The 17,716-nt window shown below is 40.4% G+C and overlaps 1 protein-coding gene across 3 annotated transcripts in view; it reads left to right on the forward strand.

Annotated features, from left to right (window-relative positions):
• The window catches only part of LARGE1 (LARGE xylosyl- and glucuronyltransferase 1), a gene marked incomplete at both ends in the record, with an annotated part of 196,395 nt that overhangs the window by 123,390 nt on the left and 55,289 nt on the right, over positions 1 to 17,716 (forward strand). For all 3 annotated transcript variants that reach the window (XM_082014020.1, XM_082014021.1, XM_082014022.1), the window contains one exon: positions 11,841 to 11,945. In XM_082014020.1, the coding sequence (XP_081870146.1) occupies positions 11,841 to 11,945 (105 nt within the window). The remainder of the gene's footprint in view (positions 1 to 11,840; positions 11,946 to 17,716) is intronic.

Here is a 17,716-nt window from a genome sequence, read left to right on the forward strand (position 1 = left end):
AGACTTCTCTTCTGATCTCCTCTCTTCCTATAGCAGAAAACAGCAATCAACACAAAAGTTCAATCCTTGGCTAAGAGAGCTTATCTCAAAGCACCTGTGTGAGAAGTTTGATGAATGGTTCTTCACAGATGCAGATGACATGTGAGGCAGGCTGCTCTCTGACCAGGTGAAAAGCCCTTCAGCTTCCAGGAAGAGAACCAAAGAGACTTTTCTAAACATTAGGACAGGTAGACTTTTGCACTCTTTTTGCTTTTTACCTATATAATGTCAATGTTATCCAGAGAGCAAACTCCCAGTAATGAAGTCTGGGTCTCTCCCCATCTGTCTCACTAAATGCCACTTGGAACAAGCGCCTTTTCATTTGACAATAAAATCAATGAATGAAATATTAGAGGCTTGAACGATATGATGTCCAGAATACATTATGGGAGTTGTTGTGTTTCACTTGTTTTCAACAAGTCTTGCCCTTTCTTCCCATTATCATCAACATATCTACTTAATGAAACTAGCACCTTCTGCTAGTCTCTCACCTCTTTGCTTTTAGACTTTAACTCTTTTATAACACTTTAAAATCTGTCCGGCTCAGGGTTGTGTAATGAAATTATGCACTCTCTGTGTACTATTGGGCTCACATTTTTCACCTGTTTGTCTCAATTTAAGCCAGACCTGCGCTAACTAAATAATCAAACAACAGGGAAAGAAAAGGAGCTTAAGCTGATTTTCATAACACTTACTTTTATCACTTTCTTCAGTTGAGACAGCCATCTTTGCTCTGAGGTTCTTTTTAGAACAACTGGTATCACTCAGTGCTAAGCTAATAAAGAGGGAAAAAAATGTCAGTGCTGAGGTGGACTTCAGTTAAACACCATAAAACCTCTGGAACTATCCACAAAGACTGATCTGCAAAAGACAGAAGAATGCTTTTTTTCTTATTGCTTTTCCCAAGCCTTACTGGATTCTTCATGAAGAGTATTAACCACTGCACTGTCATGCTAGCAAAGTGTGTCATACATGTAATAAACAGCTGAAAACTGATAAAGTAAACAGTAACTAATGCTCACTGAGACATACCATACTATTCAACCTTGGCACTCAAAGCACTCTGTGAGTGGTGGCTTTGTAATTTTATATTTGTGCGAGTCTTGACTCTGTAGCGTTTATCAGGGTTACTACATGCTGGCAAAACTGAGTCATGCTGTATATGATTTCGAGATTACAAGTAGACACATTTTCAGCAAGAGAACATCTCATCCATTTTGCCCTGTAAATCTGGATGTCTCCAGGGTACAGGTTAAAAGACAGAGAAGGACACAGAAAAAGAGTGGTTGTGTTCAAATTTAAGAGCAATTCTCTGCACATTTATTAGATATTTTCAGTGCTCCATCTCTTACTGACAAAATAACTTGCAGCACTGTGTCAGGATAAAATTTTCCATTATGTTCTCCAGGTTGTTCTTTTCTTCTTATATGCACATCCGCTATTTAGCCTGAGTGCAGAATCATGCCCTACTTAGGGTGAAGCTCAACAAAGAGGTGACCCATCTGTGATTGCACGGCCGGTCAACATTAGAATGAGGGACAGATCCCAAGACTCTTGAGCTCATCAGTAAAGCATGAGGCTTCTGGTACAGCCGCTGTTTTGTCGTATCAGGCAGAAGCATCTCTTATTCTGTAGGCTCAAGATGCAAAGCAGCAGGTTGTAGTTTGGTATCAGAGCTCTATCATATTTCCTGACGTAGGACTAATTGTGCTTAGTCATTAGATGTGAACAAATGTTTGCTGTGTCATTTTACTAACTGATACTTGTGACGTATAAATAATTCTTAGCTGTAGTGTTTGTGAGCCCTAACCTGTCTTGAAGCCCATAATTAAAAGGCTAAGGTGAGCTGTTTGCATAACTCAGTTGTTAGTATAGTAAGTGCCATTAATAGCATTGGCAAGAAGTGCCAGGCAGGTCGCAGCATCTTACTGCAATCTGTGTCTATTGAAGAGACAACTCCTGAATTTTCATCCTGAAAAAGTTGCATAAGCTGGTAAAGCTACATAGCCAAAGGGGAATGGAGAGCTTTTTTATTTTTTAACAGAACTGAACCCAGCAAAGGGGAAAAATAATGTCAACATAGTTGGATTTCAACACCACTTACAATAACTTGGCAGCCTTTTTCAGATTAAGTGGGTGACTACAGCCCTTTTCAACTAAATACAGCACTGTTTTTTTCTGATTTGGTTTGGTTTTTTTACTTGTCACCAGAAAACCAATCATTTTTATTTTGTTCATCTTGGGGTTTATTCTGCCACTGCTTCTACATTGTGGGACTTCTCTGATGCTCATAGAAAGTACTTATGATACATACCTACTGATCTCTTGCTTACAAACAATCCGGGTGTGTCCATCGATTTAGAAGATTTGTTCCTTTTAAATAAAAAGGAAGGGGGTTTAATATCTTGCTGTTTATGTAAGATAACTGCCAAAAAGGATATGAAGTAGGAAACTGTGCACAGTTTCCATGAACAGTATCCAGAATATTAGAAAGCTCTTGCCCTCTGTCTCCAATTAATTGCTAATAGACAACAGTTTACTATTCCAACAACCTCAAACACCAATTACCGAAACCTGACGAACTGTAGTGAAGCAGTGGTGTTATCCTCATTTTACAGAATGAAAGTGAGCAACAAACAGCCAGCTGCTCACCTCCGTTACCCTGGTGCGAATCTGAGTGAAGTTTGGTCAGTTAATGGAGACAGATTAAGGTTTACAACGCTACAGCTGAAATGAGCAGCTGCCTGAACGTCAAGAGGAAAGTGATGCCCGGAATCCCAAGGGATGTACCCAAAGTAAATCTATGGCAGAGCAGAACATATCATTCAGGGGTGTGGTGGGAAAAACTCAGCCATCAGTGGACCCAGTAAGCTGACACCTGCTCAAAAGACTATCTGAGCAGGAATTTCTGAATTACTGAGCGTCAGTGGCAGTTTAGGCGCTAGACTACTAAAAAGGATGGTGCATCTCAGTATCTAAGAGCAGTGCTCTGTGTCTCACAAGTCCTGGCACCCATTCATAGATCACCATTCGCCTCCCCGGTGTCCTTGGAAATGTCACTCTGTCACCATGTGCCTGCTGCAAGGAGGTCTCTCCTTTCCTTTTAAAGCGCTACTAACGAAAGATGTTGCATGAGTTAGATTATTGATTACACATTGCAGCTTGCAGCCCAGCTCCCCGTTACTGAGGAGTGTTTCACAGATGGGGTTTGTGCCAACCAAAATGTGCATATCAGGACCTCATCCCCTTCATAACATTGATATGGTTGCGGCAGGCAGAGTCACGGTGAATGGACAGTTACTTTCACACTCTTCACACACGCCTCCAACACAGTTTTATTGCATTATCTTTGGCAGCAAAAAAGAAGGCATTTTTTTGTTCAGTGCTCACATATTCCTGCATAGCACAAATTCAAGCCGTGGTTTTAATAGCCTGAAAGACTGAGCACAGGCATTTAAAAATATATTTTTTCTCAGACCAATGCCTGAATATTAGAGCTAGTGGATTGGAATTCACTGTGTTCACAAGCACATTTTTCTGTGTCCAGAGCAAGAAATTTTCAATTTTGGAAGAGTGTGGGTTTTTGTATTGAATAAATTAAAAGTTAAAAAGGAGACCATGATGAGGAAAAAGCAGTATCAGGGTACACAATCTTTAAGTGGCCATTGGTATGAATAAAAAAGTGAGATGTGTAGTCAGAGCAACAAATACATCTCGCTGACCTCCTGCAGCCTGGTTAGGAGAGAATACCTATCACCTGAGAAAGGGTTCATGTCAAGATTCTATTGCTGTTAATTAGATGTCAGTTCTGCTGCTGGGACAATTTGTGCTATGAACAGTGGCATGAAAACTGAGGTGAGAAAGGACAGGGTCAGAAGCACGTGAAGCTGGTGTGGGCATCTCTTCTGGTCTATCTTACAATTTCACGACTGTTTTAGTAGTCAGACTCATTCTTCCCCAGACTCCATGCTAGAGCACTTTTCCTGCAATGTGTTGGGCATATCTTTTTGTGCTAGGTAGAATACAAACAAAACTTCTGTGCCTATCCAAATCATAACATCTTTGACTTCTTAAGTTGCTGGCGACACAGGAGTTGTAATGGGCACATGAAGCCTTGCTATTTTCACAGAAAACGTCAAAAATTTTATTCCAAATGAAAGGTTTTTTCCACGCTTACTCTCTTGTGCTTGGCTGCTGAGAATCCATTTCCCTGAAATTCTGCAGATGAAAGTGCTGAAAATATTAATGATAGATTTGCTCGCTTTGCTGTAGTTTGCTGGACTCCTCACTGTCCTCTTCATTTTCTAACAAGTTCCTTGGAGAAGAGAAGGAGATGTGCAAAACCCCAGTATATTCTTTTCTTTTGATTGATTTAATTCTTTCATCTTCCCTTATGAGGATGAATCACAGATTTAGCTCTTTACCCCAACCTTTCTCCGTCCAATTCTGTATACTTCATCCTCTTGATCACCTTTTTTGTGTGATTGTCTCTTTTGAATCCTCCTCCTACCACCTACAAAACACTTGGTCATGTTTCTTTCTACAGACTCTTGCGGAGTTATTCTTCTTTTCTGGCCCAAGTTGCTGTAACTTCTTCTGCGCTGGCCACATCACCACCTCTGACTGCATCCAGAAGTCAGCTGATACCATTGCTTTAGAGCCTTGTTCCAGCATTGCTAGTGTCTTCCTTTATTCCTTTCACTAGCTTCTTTCTCCTTCTCTGAGTCAGCCTTGTCCATCTTGTCTTCCCCTGCCCTTGATGTGCTGTATCTACCTCTGCTTCACTTATCTACCTTCATTTCGCCTCATGTGTTCACTGCATGTCTCCTTTCTTCCTCTCCTGGCACCAGCGTGCTATCCAATGTGATGCTCCAGTGGAGCCATCCTCCCCTCTCCTGAAACAGTCCTGCAGTACCTTCAGTGAGCTACTCTTTGGCCTCCTTCTCATCCAAGTTGCTCCTTAAAAACTGCCTATGCAGTTTCTCTCTCTTAGTCTGCTAAGAAGGGCTAATGGCTGTTGGGAAACAGCAACATGTTTGATACAAATGAGATCTCAAAGAAAAAATTAAATTTGTGTAGGAGGTGTTTTTCCCTGAAACTTGATTTTTCTATATGTAAAAGATAACTTCTTCAAAGTAGAGACTGCCTTTTCCTGTATCTGCCTATATAACACACACACGTGTATCAGTATATATTTATGCATGTATCTATATATGTGTATATATGTATCTGCATGTGTATGTGTGTATGCACATATAATGCATATATCTGTTATGTGTATGCACACCTGTGAAATAAATGAACAGTTGAGGTTAAAGTATTCAATTATGTTGAACATAGTGTATCCTGCACTGTACAGGCATATGAGAAAATGTCATCCTAGGTTTCTGAGGAGAAGCAGGCTTGTGTTTCAGTGCACACACACGATTTCACGTGCATATTTTACATGATATTCATGAGATTCATGGTAAAACTTCTAAAAACTTTCTAGAGGGAAGTGCTTTTTTGTGCTAGAAATATATTTTCAGAGGTAACTCAGGGCATTTATTGCATGAGAAGACAGTCTTTTTTAGGGATGAGAGAGGATATGGCAGTAAAAGAGAGGAGCAAGTTTGGGAACAGGAAGAAACGTGAATTGATATAGACAGTGCAAGAATTGCACAGGGCATCAATAGTGAGGATGAAAAGCTTGAACTTGACAGTGATCTGAAGAGGTGGGTGAGAGTTGTGGCAGAAGTAAAAGATTTTACAAGCCACATATTTTGTATGAACCGGTGCAAGATCAGGAACTGGAAGGCCACAGAGAAAGGCTCAGTCACTCAGGCAAGACTTAACATGAAGTGCAACACATTCAGCTGGTATCAATCAGCATAAGTACACGGATTTCATTGAAGTCATGCAGATTTATACCAGCTAAGGATGTGGTCTCACGCATTTCAGAAAGAAAGGGTGTCTTATGCAAGTGTTTAAAGGTTAAAGAAAAAGCAATCGAGAAAAGGAAAGAAGAGGGAAAGGACATTAATGTAAGATTTTGACTCTGAGTCATGCACAAAATAACCCAGCTTCACTGTACCATTAGAGATTCAGCTAGTCCTGACGAAGTTCATAAGACTTGGTACTGGCCAATTTAGAAATGTTCCAGCTTTCAGAATATGTAACTTTTCCCCTCTTCCCTCCTGTCATCTTTTTTTTTTTCTCTATTTCTGTGTCCCATTTTGGGAGCAGAATTTTGCAGTTCTCCTGATTCCTGCCAAGCTTGAATCTTAAATTCTTGTTGAGTCCTTCTCCTGTTCTTTCAGCTTACACTAAAGACATGCATTGCTCTGGCAGTACTTGGCTGTGGCTCCAGCATTTGGGTCTGTATTACATTCCTAACAATCTAAACCACGGCTGTTAAAGTAGTTAGAAGTAACAAGAGTTCTGCTCTGTTCTCCTTTAAAACGCCCCACAGTGTAGAAATTGCCTACTTCTTATGTTTTAAAGGCTGGAAAAAATACTTTGCACTTGCTTTTCGCTTTGAAGGCCAGTACCAAATGCAGCTCAACCTTGCAAATGTATCAACGAGGAGAGCTGTGCTGAAACAGCTGTCTCCTGTGATACCAGTTCAGCCTCTGGCCATGGTGGATCAAAAGGTGGCACCCCACCCCTTCCCACCCCTGTAACATGCCTTTTTGTCTTCCCTTTCCAACAGCCTGATGTCCCAAGAACCACATAAAGTGCAACTCGCCCAAAGTATTTGATGTGGGCCCATTGCTTTTACTGTGATTGCAGTGGAGTCATGTGAAAGCCACTGTAGTCTCTAAGACAAAAAAAAAACTCACAACCAAAAAAAAATGCTTCCACTAAAGAAGGTGTTGAAAGTAGTTGTAATAACTGTAATTTTTAAGTACTGTTACTATCATTTGTAATAGCAAAATACCTCAAGGCAAGAGCTGAGGTTAGGGTCCATTGTACCAAAGACTCTAGAGAAGACAGAATTCTCTAAAACTGGGAAAAAATCAGGGAAGAATGGGAGAATATGGTTCACAGGCACCAACGTTGTACCAGGCACCCAATGAAACTAATAGATACCACACTCAACATAAATAAGAGCTGGTACCTCTTCAGACGTGTCACGTGCCCCAAGCCACTGGAAGCCGGAGGACCACTGTTAGGAAGCACCACCGTGGAGCTGCCCTGTTGTGCTCCATTTCTGCACAGCTGCTACTCCCTGCTGCTGGAGACACAATACTGTGCCGGATGGAGCTTCAGCCTGGCCACATGCCGCTGCTGTTATGGTCTTGGTACAAACTAACACATAGTTATTACCTCAGAGCGCTTATACTTGCAATATGTGAGACAATGGCAAAATGGGAGAGGTATAGAGAAGTTATTGTTATCCTCATTTTTATTAAGGGAGAATCAAACAAGGGGCTATTATGTGACCTGTCCAGTGTCACCCAAGAAATCAGTATCTGAGCTAGGAGCTGAGATGAGATCTGGAGTCCCCTTCAATGCCTGAATTAGAGGATCATGCCTTCCCTCCCATTAGCCACCAAAAATCTATGAAGTGAAAACAGAATCGAAGGCATTGAGTTGTCAGGCTCAAGAAGTATCTGTTTTTCCATGGAAACCCCTTCCCAGCGACAGCTAAGCTTTTGCAAGGAGAGAAGCGCTTCTCATCATGCGAGAGCTGTCAGGGAGCTGTGCTGTGCAAAATGCTGTAGCTGTGCAGCTGCCTTCTGGAGAAGTCTCGTCCCGCAGCCAGGCAGCATACAGCCCCGTTCCCGACCATCCAGCTGTAATTCTGCCTGCTCGATAATTTTTCACCGCAGTCATGCCAGATTCGTAGCCTTGTTTTGCGTTGTCTGGCTGTTAGTGGTGATGTATGAATAAGTAAGAAAGACAGCTTCATTTTCATAAGCTAACTCGTGCCTGGAGTAACAGAGAGTGAGAGGAGTGCACTTAATCATAACTGCAGGGCCAGAGCAGAAAACAATGACAGAGCTTTTGCTGCTAGTGATAGTATTTTATTATAATAACTCTCAGGATAAAGAAACAAGCAGCTCAGAATGCTGAACAATTCAAATTCATTATGGTAGCCACCGTGTTCTCATCTGCTGGAAGAATAACGCACATAACTCTTTTATGCTTGCCTTTTACAAAGGGCCATGGTGGCAAGGAACTCTAGTCTTTCTCTTCAGGAAATCTGAATCCAGATTCTGGTGTGATCGGAGGTGAAATGAAGCTGGTGAAAGTTTCGGCAGAACAGCACGCACCTTCCGGGGGAGGCATGAAGAGTGGCAAAGGGACCAGTCGGGGCTGATAGATGGTCATAGAACTATGGGCAAGGAGAGCGTTCGTTGTGCCTGCTCGACAACATTGCTTCGGCCAGTGCTTCATTTCTATAGCTTCATAATGCAATTGAAAAAGTAAATAACTATATGAAATAACTGGCAATGCTTAGGTACACTGGACAGAGATTCTCACAATGATTCATTAATATACCAAAATTTTAGTGAAAGTTTTGAGTGAAACATTTTTAGTTGTTCAAAATTGGAAAGCTAAAACTTATGATTTCGTTTGAGCTTTTAGATACATAGAATAATGTGGTATATATGGTATATATTATGCATCTGTATTATGTGTCACATCACTGATATTATTTAAAATGAGCAGCATTGTACATTTAGATATGATTATTTTGATATCTTCAGAGCAAAATATTCGGGGAATTTCTTCTAGAGACTATTTCTGAATTTCTTTTTTCTATACTGAAGAAAGCATTTTTTGGAACCATTAATATTTGCTATGCACCTGAAGTTCTGGTTTCCTGATCACTTCTGCCCTAAGTCAAGATCACAGAGCCAATGTAGAGGGAAAAAAAAATACATTCTTTGGCAGAGACAGCAACACTATTCCAGCCTAGAGAAAGCAGAAATATAACTAGAGCAGATACAAAACATATCTTCATAACTTTCTCCAAGGTGGCTTGAGAGACAAGCCATCACATCTGCCTAGTAGGTTTTTAGACACCAGCAAGAGTTACAACACTCTGACAAGTTGTATAGTCCTCTACCCTAGGACACTACGAGAATATGTGCACGCATCCCCAGGCCATTGCAAAAGCAGACTAAAGTGTGTTAGCTAACACATTTTGCTTTGTGACAAGCTAAAAGGACATGTATAGGCAGTTATTCCAACTCAGTTGATATACCATAAGTCGCATTATCTGATCCATGTATCTAAGCACTAAAGCTTACATGACGTTAATTTCTGCCTTCATCCATCAAACCTCAAGGAATACTGGTGAGAGCAGGACTTGGTTTTGTGTCTTCAAAAATAAAGGGAAAAGGGAAAGGAAATGATGCAACTACAATAAATACATGTGAACATAATTTCCTGAGCCTTTTCAGTTTATCTTAGCATGAGAAATAATAACTGAGAAGTAAGTATTTCAGGGGTACATTGTCAGAACTGAGATTTTGGACTGATAGGTGGGAAAGGAAAACCATTAACAAGCAGCAAGGTTTGTTCACTTTTTATTATTCATCAGTCTGAAGGCTGAATGCTGTGGCTTGTTGGGAAATGCATGGGGCTAAAATAATGAAAGCAGACTGATGCTCCATGGTAAGGAAGTTCAGTATCTGCTTCTTGCAAATGGAATTCTGACATTTCTTTTTATGTTAGCAGTACTATCCTGAGAAGTATCTGTGGACTGCTGAGTTGTAAAATGCGCTGTTAGAATATGGGCAGGGTCACTCTTCCTACCAGCTGTGCAAATCCATTCCAGCCCAGCTGCACCTGCATTTTTTATTGGGGTTTTTTTCTCATCCTTCACTAGCCATGGTCGTTTCTTATTTTGATTTATTCTACCACAACTGTAAGGGAGTGGTTATAAAGGACAGGCAGTCTTACAGCACAGAATCAACAAGTGTTGATTTAAATTGTGCTCTTCAGCCTTTTTTGGCTAAGACTTGTTTCAGCCAGTTGAGAACCCTTTCATATTTCCTCACGATATATGGCTTGTGGTGCCTCATGTGCTGTCTGGTATGTTCCATGTGTCTCACAGGTTGAGAGTTGCTACAAATCATCAGTTGCTTGGTATGCATCTGCCTCTAATTTATAATCTCCTTAATTCTCTTGTGGATTGCGCTCTGTTAATATTACCAGTTTTCAGTAGCACCAATGGGGTGATAAATGTGTGGTGGTCTTTTATATGATCCTTTCTGCTCTCTCCCAGATTTTCCACCTTCTTAAAAAATGAGTTATGGAGTATAATATGAAAAATTAAATATATATATAGTATATGTGATATAGAATGGGAGAGACATCATTAGAAAACAAGGTCTGGTGGAGCATGTTCGGATTAGGGTAGAGTAGAATGATCCTGAACAGTGGAGTGGAGTGGGCTTGGTAATCTCTCAAGGTTATTTCTAAATTGATTTCTGTTCACTCCTTAAATGCTTTTCTAATTTTGTGATTTATTTGTTATATGCAATGGCCACTTACTACTGCTCACACTCTGAAACAGCATTTGAGACACATCTGGGGGTTATTGACATTCCACTGAATTAGAGATAGCACAAGAGAGTATCACAATCACCTGACCTATCCTAATGTCTTCCTAGCCGATTATAAAATTGAACTAATCACTTCTGTATTTACATCTTGCTTCTCAGCCCAATCTTGTCTTGGGCCATACTGGAGTTTTGGTAATACAGCTATGGTCCTACATAATCAACATATAATGATCATTTAATGCTTTCAATGTACTGCTGTGACCATACACCCAGTTTTACAAGCGTAGGTGGGATTTGAAAATGTGCCTTCAGAGCATGATGTTTAATTGCCTTCTCAAAAGGTTGCAAAATAATTTCCAGTCCCAGTCTTAGTGCCCTCACTGAGCAGGTCCCTCTGTCAAAACACCATTCTCTTTCCTTTCTTTGACTAGATCCAAATCTTCCTCCCATCCTCTGTCACCAGAACATCATCTCAATCACTTCTCTTATTTACATTTTTGTACAGCGTATTTCAGGATGGATTATTAAGTCCTTATCTATACAAACATTCACTTTTCAGTTGATTTTTAAGCAGTGCAAACCTTCTAGACACATTTGATTTAAAACACATTTTACTCTAGCTGAAGCCAGCTGCTAATCAATGTAAGCTAAACCAAAATAAGCCCATCTAAAACTGAAGTCATAATTTCTATGCAGCATTCCACACATTAGGCTTACCTAAAAGACTTTTAAATTACTCTCTTAAATTAAAACAGTGCAACTTTCTTACGTAGGTAAACTCTTAGAATCAAATATTTTCCTGAGCAAATGGGATTTCCTTAGTGACTGAGAAAAAAATCCCTGAAACTAGTGAGGGGGGAGCATGGGAAGAGAATAATTTGTTATACTGAGCCTTGTTCTTCAATTATATTATCTCCACCAGAGTATGAACAGATCTTCATATTAGATGATCATTTTACCAACACTTCTCACTAGGAGGATTCTCCATCATTGTGTTACAGAATCAAGCAGCATTCAGATTTGTCTGGGTGATATATTTTTGTCAGCATGACAAAGGTTCCCACAGTGTTTAATTACTCAGACTGGCCGGGGGAGAAGGAAAGAAATGAGCCGTGCTGAGTTTGCTGTGCCAGGATTGCTGTCTGTTACGTAAGCAGGCATCTTCCGAACGCGTGAAAGGAAGGCAGCACCCGAACTTCTGTCTTCTCTTTCCACTGGCTGTCACTCTCCAGATTTCATGTTTTCCATTGATTGACTGTCTTTTGTCTCATGATCTTTTTGCAATTTGCTCATTTCCAGGGCAGCAGGTTCTTGGATTGGTAGAGAACCAGAGTGATTGGTATTTGGGCAACCTTTGGAAGAATCATCGACCCTGGCCAGCACTTGGGAGGGGCTACAACACAGGTAGGTCCTGAGGGTTTTCTTTCAATTAATATTTGAATTGAGCATACAGTCAGTCTCCTGGTATAAAGAGTATAAGATGTGCTAACTTGCCCTTCCCTTCCTAACCTCCTGCACAATTTGGCATTTAAAGCAGTAAAAATGAGGCAGTGTGATGTATTTTGGAGTTTCTGGTCCTGTGCTACTCTGAGGAGAATATGTTCCTTCTCTAAATGGTCTTAAGAGACATTGTATGGCATCCTTTGGAGAAGGACGGAGCTTTTCAGCAGTCTGACACATCCTCAGCACATCTCCTACAAGATTTCTGTCTATGATGAAGCATATGTAGGCCCAGCAAGAGGGAAAGAATAGGAATCAAGGCTCATTTTCTGTAGAGAGGTAAATGGTATTGCAAAATGTCAACCCAATAAAGATATAACTCCTTCAGGACAGCAACAAAGTCATAATTGTCCTAATAAAATGCAAACTACTGGCCATCAATTTCTGCTGTCATGAGAAAGGAATAAAGGCACTAGATCAGAGAATTTATTAGATTACAAAAGACAGGTCTGCCTACTGGTTTGTGCTTGATATGTGAGAAAACATACCAGGTGCATAAAGAACACACACGTACATCTAAATCATTTCGATGCTAGGCTTTACATGCTAATGCAGTAAGTTGGGTTCCCTCTCTATTTGTACTAAAAGGGCAGAACAGATGGTGAAGCCGCCATTTAGAAAAGATGAGTCCATTTAAATGTCCCTGCGCTATCAGGAAATTGTTCGCCATAATAGTGGTTTTGCTTTACAGAAATATATTGGAATGAATTAAACAGATTAACTAGAAAAAGGATTACACAGATTGTGGTTGGGTCATCTGTATTTCTATATTCCTTTGTATATTTGGGGGAATCACACCAGTTTTTGTGAATTTTTATTTCAGCCTCTGCAAAACATCTCTGTTCTGTGAAAATGTTCAAAAGAATAGCCTAACAGAACACAGATAGATGTGGGTACAAGATTTTGGGAAAAGAGGTTTGTTTCCTGGTTCTCCACTTGTCAGAGCAGAACTGCAGATATAAAGGCTTGGGCTGCACACACCCCCCCCCGCCAAAAGCATGAGGCAGAGCTAAGTTTCATGGATTTGTCCTGAAACCCGAAAGCTTGTTGTACACAACTAAACTTGGTGATGTCAATTCTGTTCAGTGTTACACCACAAAGCAGTATCTTTTGTTCTACTGAGAGATTACTTTTTGTAGTTACTTTCTTTCTGCTGCATTTTTGCTTTTTCCTTTCTGCCATTTCAATGCTGGCAGGGAGAAATGCGTCACAACCACATAACATTAGAATAACCCAGAAACATAGGGTGGATAGTATCTAAAATGCAATTATGTAAATAAAAATGCTGTAAAGCTTTCATTTATATTGTCTTAACTTACTGTTCCTAATGTTTTATAGGGATAGCAAATGTCAGTATATCACAAAATTCTTTCACTGAAAGCAAAAATAATTGAATGTCTGCAGTCATAGAATCATAAAATAGTTTGGGTTGGAAGGGACCTCTAAAGGTCACCTAGTCCAACCCCCCTGCAGTGAGCAGGGACATCTTCAACTAGATCAGGTTGATCAGAGCCCCGTCCAACCTGGCCTGGAATGTTTCCAGGATGGGGCATCTACCACCTCTCCAGGCAACTTGGGCCAGGGTTTCACCACCCACAGTGTGAAATGTGTCTTCCGTAGATCTAGTCTAAATCTGCCCTCTGTTAGTTTAAAACCATTACCCTTTGTTCTACTGCTACAGGCCCTGCTAAAAAGTCTGTCCCCATCCTTCTTATAAGCCCCCTTTAAGTACTGGAAGGCTGCGAGGACTGAGAGTCCTTCACATACATTGCATGTGTTAATTCTTGGTATGTGTTAATAAGTACCCACCCAGCCATGCAAAATCCTGCCGATGATTTTAGTCTGCTCTGTTTCTTTCTTCAGACAACTCACCTATAGTTATAAAAACTTTCTTTTTTTTTAGAAAGAAAACCAGAAGGTAGATAATGAATGGAAGATTGACAAGTGATCATAAGAGGTGGAATGATGCTTTTTCAAGTACATGGAACAAGGGGTCACTGGGCAAAACAGTGCAACCTCTGAGATGTAGCAATGAATGTTATTGACAGAATCAGCATCATCTGCTGTAATTTTCTTAATTGAATTCGTTGTTTGCCTCAGTAATCTACCAGAGATTGGAGGTATAAACCTATCACAGAAGATGAAATGCCAAGTGAAACTGGAGTTTGTTTGATGTGTTCGGTAAATTAAAATAATTGACACTGAACGCAGCACTGTGGCCAAGGAGGATTCAGAGAACTAAAGGAGGGGGGGAGCAGGAAAGAGGAGCAATAACTCTGAGAAAAACACTCATCACGCACAGTGGGCCAGTAAAGGGAAGACTCGGAAATTCAGGTGCTTAGAGTTGTACTTGGGAACAGTAAAAAGGCCCTGAAAAACCCTGAAACATTAATGAGCTAAACAAAGCTGGATCGGGGGAAGCTCTCAGACAGACTTTGCTCTTGCTCTTGGCAGAGTGTTTACTATAGTCCTCGGATACACTCCTAAGGAAAGAGATTTTTATGTGAGCCTCTTCAGCCAGACCCAACACCGGCAGATTTGATGCAGAAGCACCCCTCAAAGTCAAAATTCTTCCACTGTTTCCTCCCAGTTTCTCAAGCAAATCATTTTCACTCCTACCTTTCTATGTCTGAGCCGCTCTGGACAACATAGAGGTTGGGGGTGTCCCGGAAGGCAGATGCACTAAAGCCAAGGGTGTGTTTGTTCCTTCTCCACTAGCTCTTTAAACCCAGTAAGCATGTGCGTTCTCCTATTCCTGTGTGCCCAGGCCAAATCTCCCGACAGCCGATACAGATTTTCAAGAAAAGATTTTATCTGGTTGTTTTTCACCCTTCTTCCTCATTTGCACAGGCAGATAATCCAAGTCATACTTTAGTCCATGATAATGTAATCTTAGGAAAACCAGACCAAACTCAAAAGTCAGTTCAGTGACAATTTAATTGGTGTTTAAAACGTTCTTAGGTAGAACCTTTCTTTATTTGAGATAACATTCCCTCCCTCAAATCACTTTAAACACAATTCCTTCTGTGCCACAAAGGTACCAAGGTTTTTTTTTTTTTTACCTCTTTGGCCGAAACTCAGTAAGCTGCTTAGTCAGGTACTTTTTTTATATATGGTCCACTCCATGTGCTTGTCTACTCTGAGATTAGCTCTTACAGCCTCCTCATGCATGAGTTAAAGCATACTTTTATTGCTGTATAATCTATATTGTCTTTCTCTGACTAAACTGTGCTTTCAAAAGTATTGCCTGAGCCACACTATGATTCTTCTCTTTACAGCTGTTAAACTGACAGCTCCAGAACTGCGCTGTATGGTTTGACGTTCATTTCTGGAGTAACAGTCATCTTAGTCCTCAGGAAAATATCTTGTCAAAGACATTCTAAACATAAAAGCTTTTAGTACTTCGTCTGCCTTATACTTTCCATCATGGTGGAGAACAGCTTTTCAAAGCAGTTTCTGGTGACTGTTACCATGATTTCAGGGCACTTGGTGTGAGTCACCCCTGGCTTCTCTGGCTTTAGTGCAGCAGGGCCAACTTACATCAGCTGAGAATGGTCTCCATGACTTTCAAATGGAGCTTTAGGATGGATCTGTGACTGTAATTTGTGCCGGGAGGGGGGCACTTTGTAAAAACTTTGGCCCAGGGGATTTCAGACTTCTAGACTACAGAAGCCCATCCTGAGGATTTGAGGCTCATCTGAAATACACTGCCTCAGTGCAACTACTAGATACTGTAAGGAGGTGTCTCAACAGCTTGAGCTGAGAATTGATGCTCCCATGCTGAGAGATGTCACATTACCAGATTTGTGGATCGAGAACAGAAGGGAATGGCTGGCACCTAACAATTACCAGGCTACGTGTGCACCGTGCATTGTTACTCCCATGTTTGTAATGACTGGAAGAATGCTAGAATGAATCTCTTTCCTTTATTGTTTCCCTGAAAAAAAAGGACCTATGGAAGATGAATTGAAAGTGGGAAGTGTATGTCATGTCATTTTTGCATAATATTTAACAATTGTGAATAATAAAGACAAGGGTAGGGCAGACTGTTTATACAAAATTAGACTAGATCACATCTTGTGCTTCTTCATGATGATACTGTGCATCTTCGGTGCAGAAAGCAAATGATGAGTAGAGCAGTGCAGAATGGGGGGGTGGGGGGGTGTCATGCAACTGCCTGTGGTCCTGCTCTGGAAACAGGATAACGCTTTCATCTGAACTCCACGGGCTTCTGCTCACACCATTATGATAATGGATCTGATGTTAAGAAGTGCTGAGCACTTTTAATCAGACATTTCTGTTTTTCAGAAATCCTCACAATTAGTGCTTTAGCTATTGCCTAGTTCTGAATAGATGTGTTACCAAAATGCCGTTTTTTTCCCCCGGAAAAGTCATGATTCCATGACAGCCATCTGAATATAGCACTAATTTACAAACTATATTCCATAGATTCTGACTAAAACTAGTGCTTTTCTCCATGTTGTAAAGAAAGGGATGTAGTGGTTTCCTGAGAGACGAGATTCTTCTGAATTGTCTCAGTGAATAAAGAAGTCAGAAAACTCATGGTTTATAGAACCTTTAAATACCCATCATTGGGGCCTGACTCAGTTTAGCCATACCCTCTCTACCTCTCTAAAAGCCCTTGCAATATTCCTACCTCCCATCACCCACATTTGGTACCGGAACTGGTATCATTAGGTTTGGTTGTAAGTACAGGAGCCTTTGCAAACAGGTGAAAACTACATTTTCATGAAAAAAAAAAAAGAAAGAAAAAATGAAATCCAACACCAATGCCAAGGCAAAAAGTAGCACTTTCTTCACCTTCTTAGATTCACACTGTACCAGTTTTTTTGGATTAGATTATTCCTTCTTTAAGATCCTGTGAACTCATTCAACAAATACTGTTATCAGTGCAAAGCATACTGATACACATATGCTTTATAACACACAAAGATGCATTTGAAGTACAGCTATCATGCACATTCTACAGGTAGTAGTTTAGGAAGTGCCAACACATTGTTGCTTTTAGGCTGAACAGGAAACGTCAGCTTGTTTGTGTCAATGGTGGGAAGCTAAAGTGATAATTCTGCTTTTGATAACCACATCCCTATCTTTGTTGGCTATAATCTGTAGCTTGCACTTAAAAATAAGATGTCTTAAAGCTGACTACCCTCAAAGAATAGTTTCCTTTCCGGTCTTTCTCATGCGGTTTCTAAAGTATGTGATGTACTGACAACTTGTTTACAGCATGCTTGACATTTCTGAAATGAGGGTCAATTTGTATTTGATGTTGAAAATGGTGCCTTTACTTGGAGAGGCCTGTCCATATATTAATGGCATTGCTGCAGCTGACTGACTTAGCCTACTGTTCATTGCATTCTCTGACATACATCCTCTGCTCCGTAGCAATTGAATCTATCAGGCCCTGCAATAACTGTCTTTTTTTTAAAATGACACCTGACTTTCTTGGAAACACTGAAAACTTTCATCTCCTAAGTAACCTGTGATAAAACAACAATGACATTCAGCCAGCCTATACCAGATTCTAGTTGCCATTGTATTGCAGTAAATAAAAAGTATTTATTTTTAGTTGATTAAATTGTCCCAGTTTGGGGTTTTTTACTGGTCTGACCTGAGTTTGTAATGTAAAGTTCTCCATGTAATGTACATAAAAG

The sequence above is a fragment of the Phaethon aethereus genome (assembly GCF_964289735.1).
Source record: "Phaethon aethereus genome assembly, chromosome: 1".
Taxonomy (NCBI): Eukaryota; Metazoa; Chordata; class Aves; order Phaethontiformes; family Phaethontidae; genus Phaethon; species Phaethon aethereus.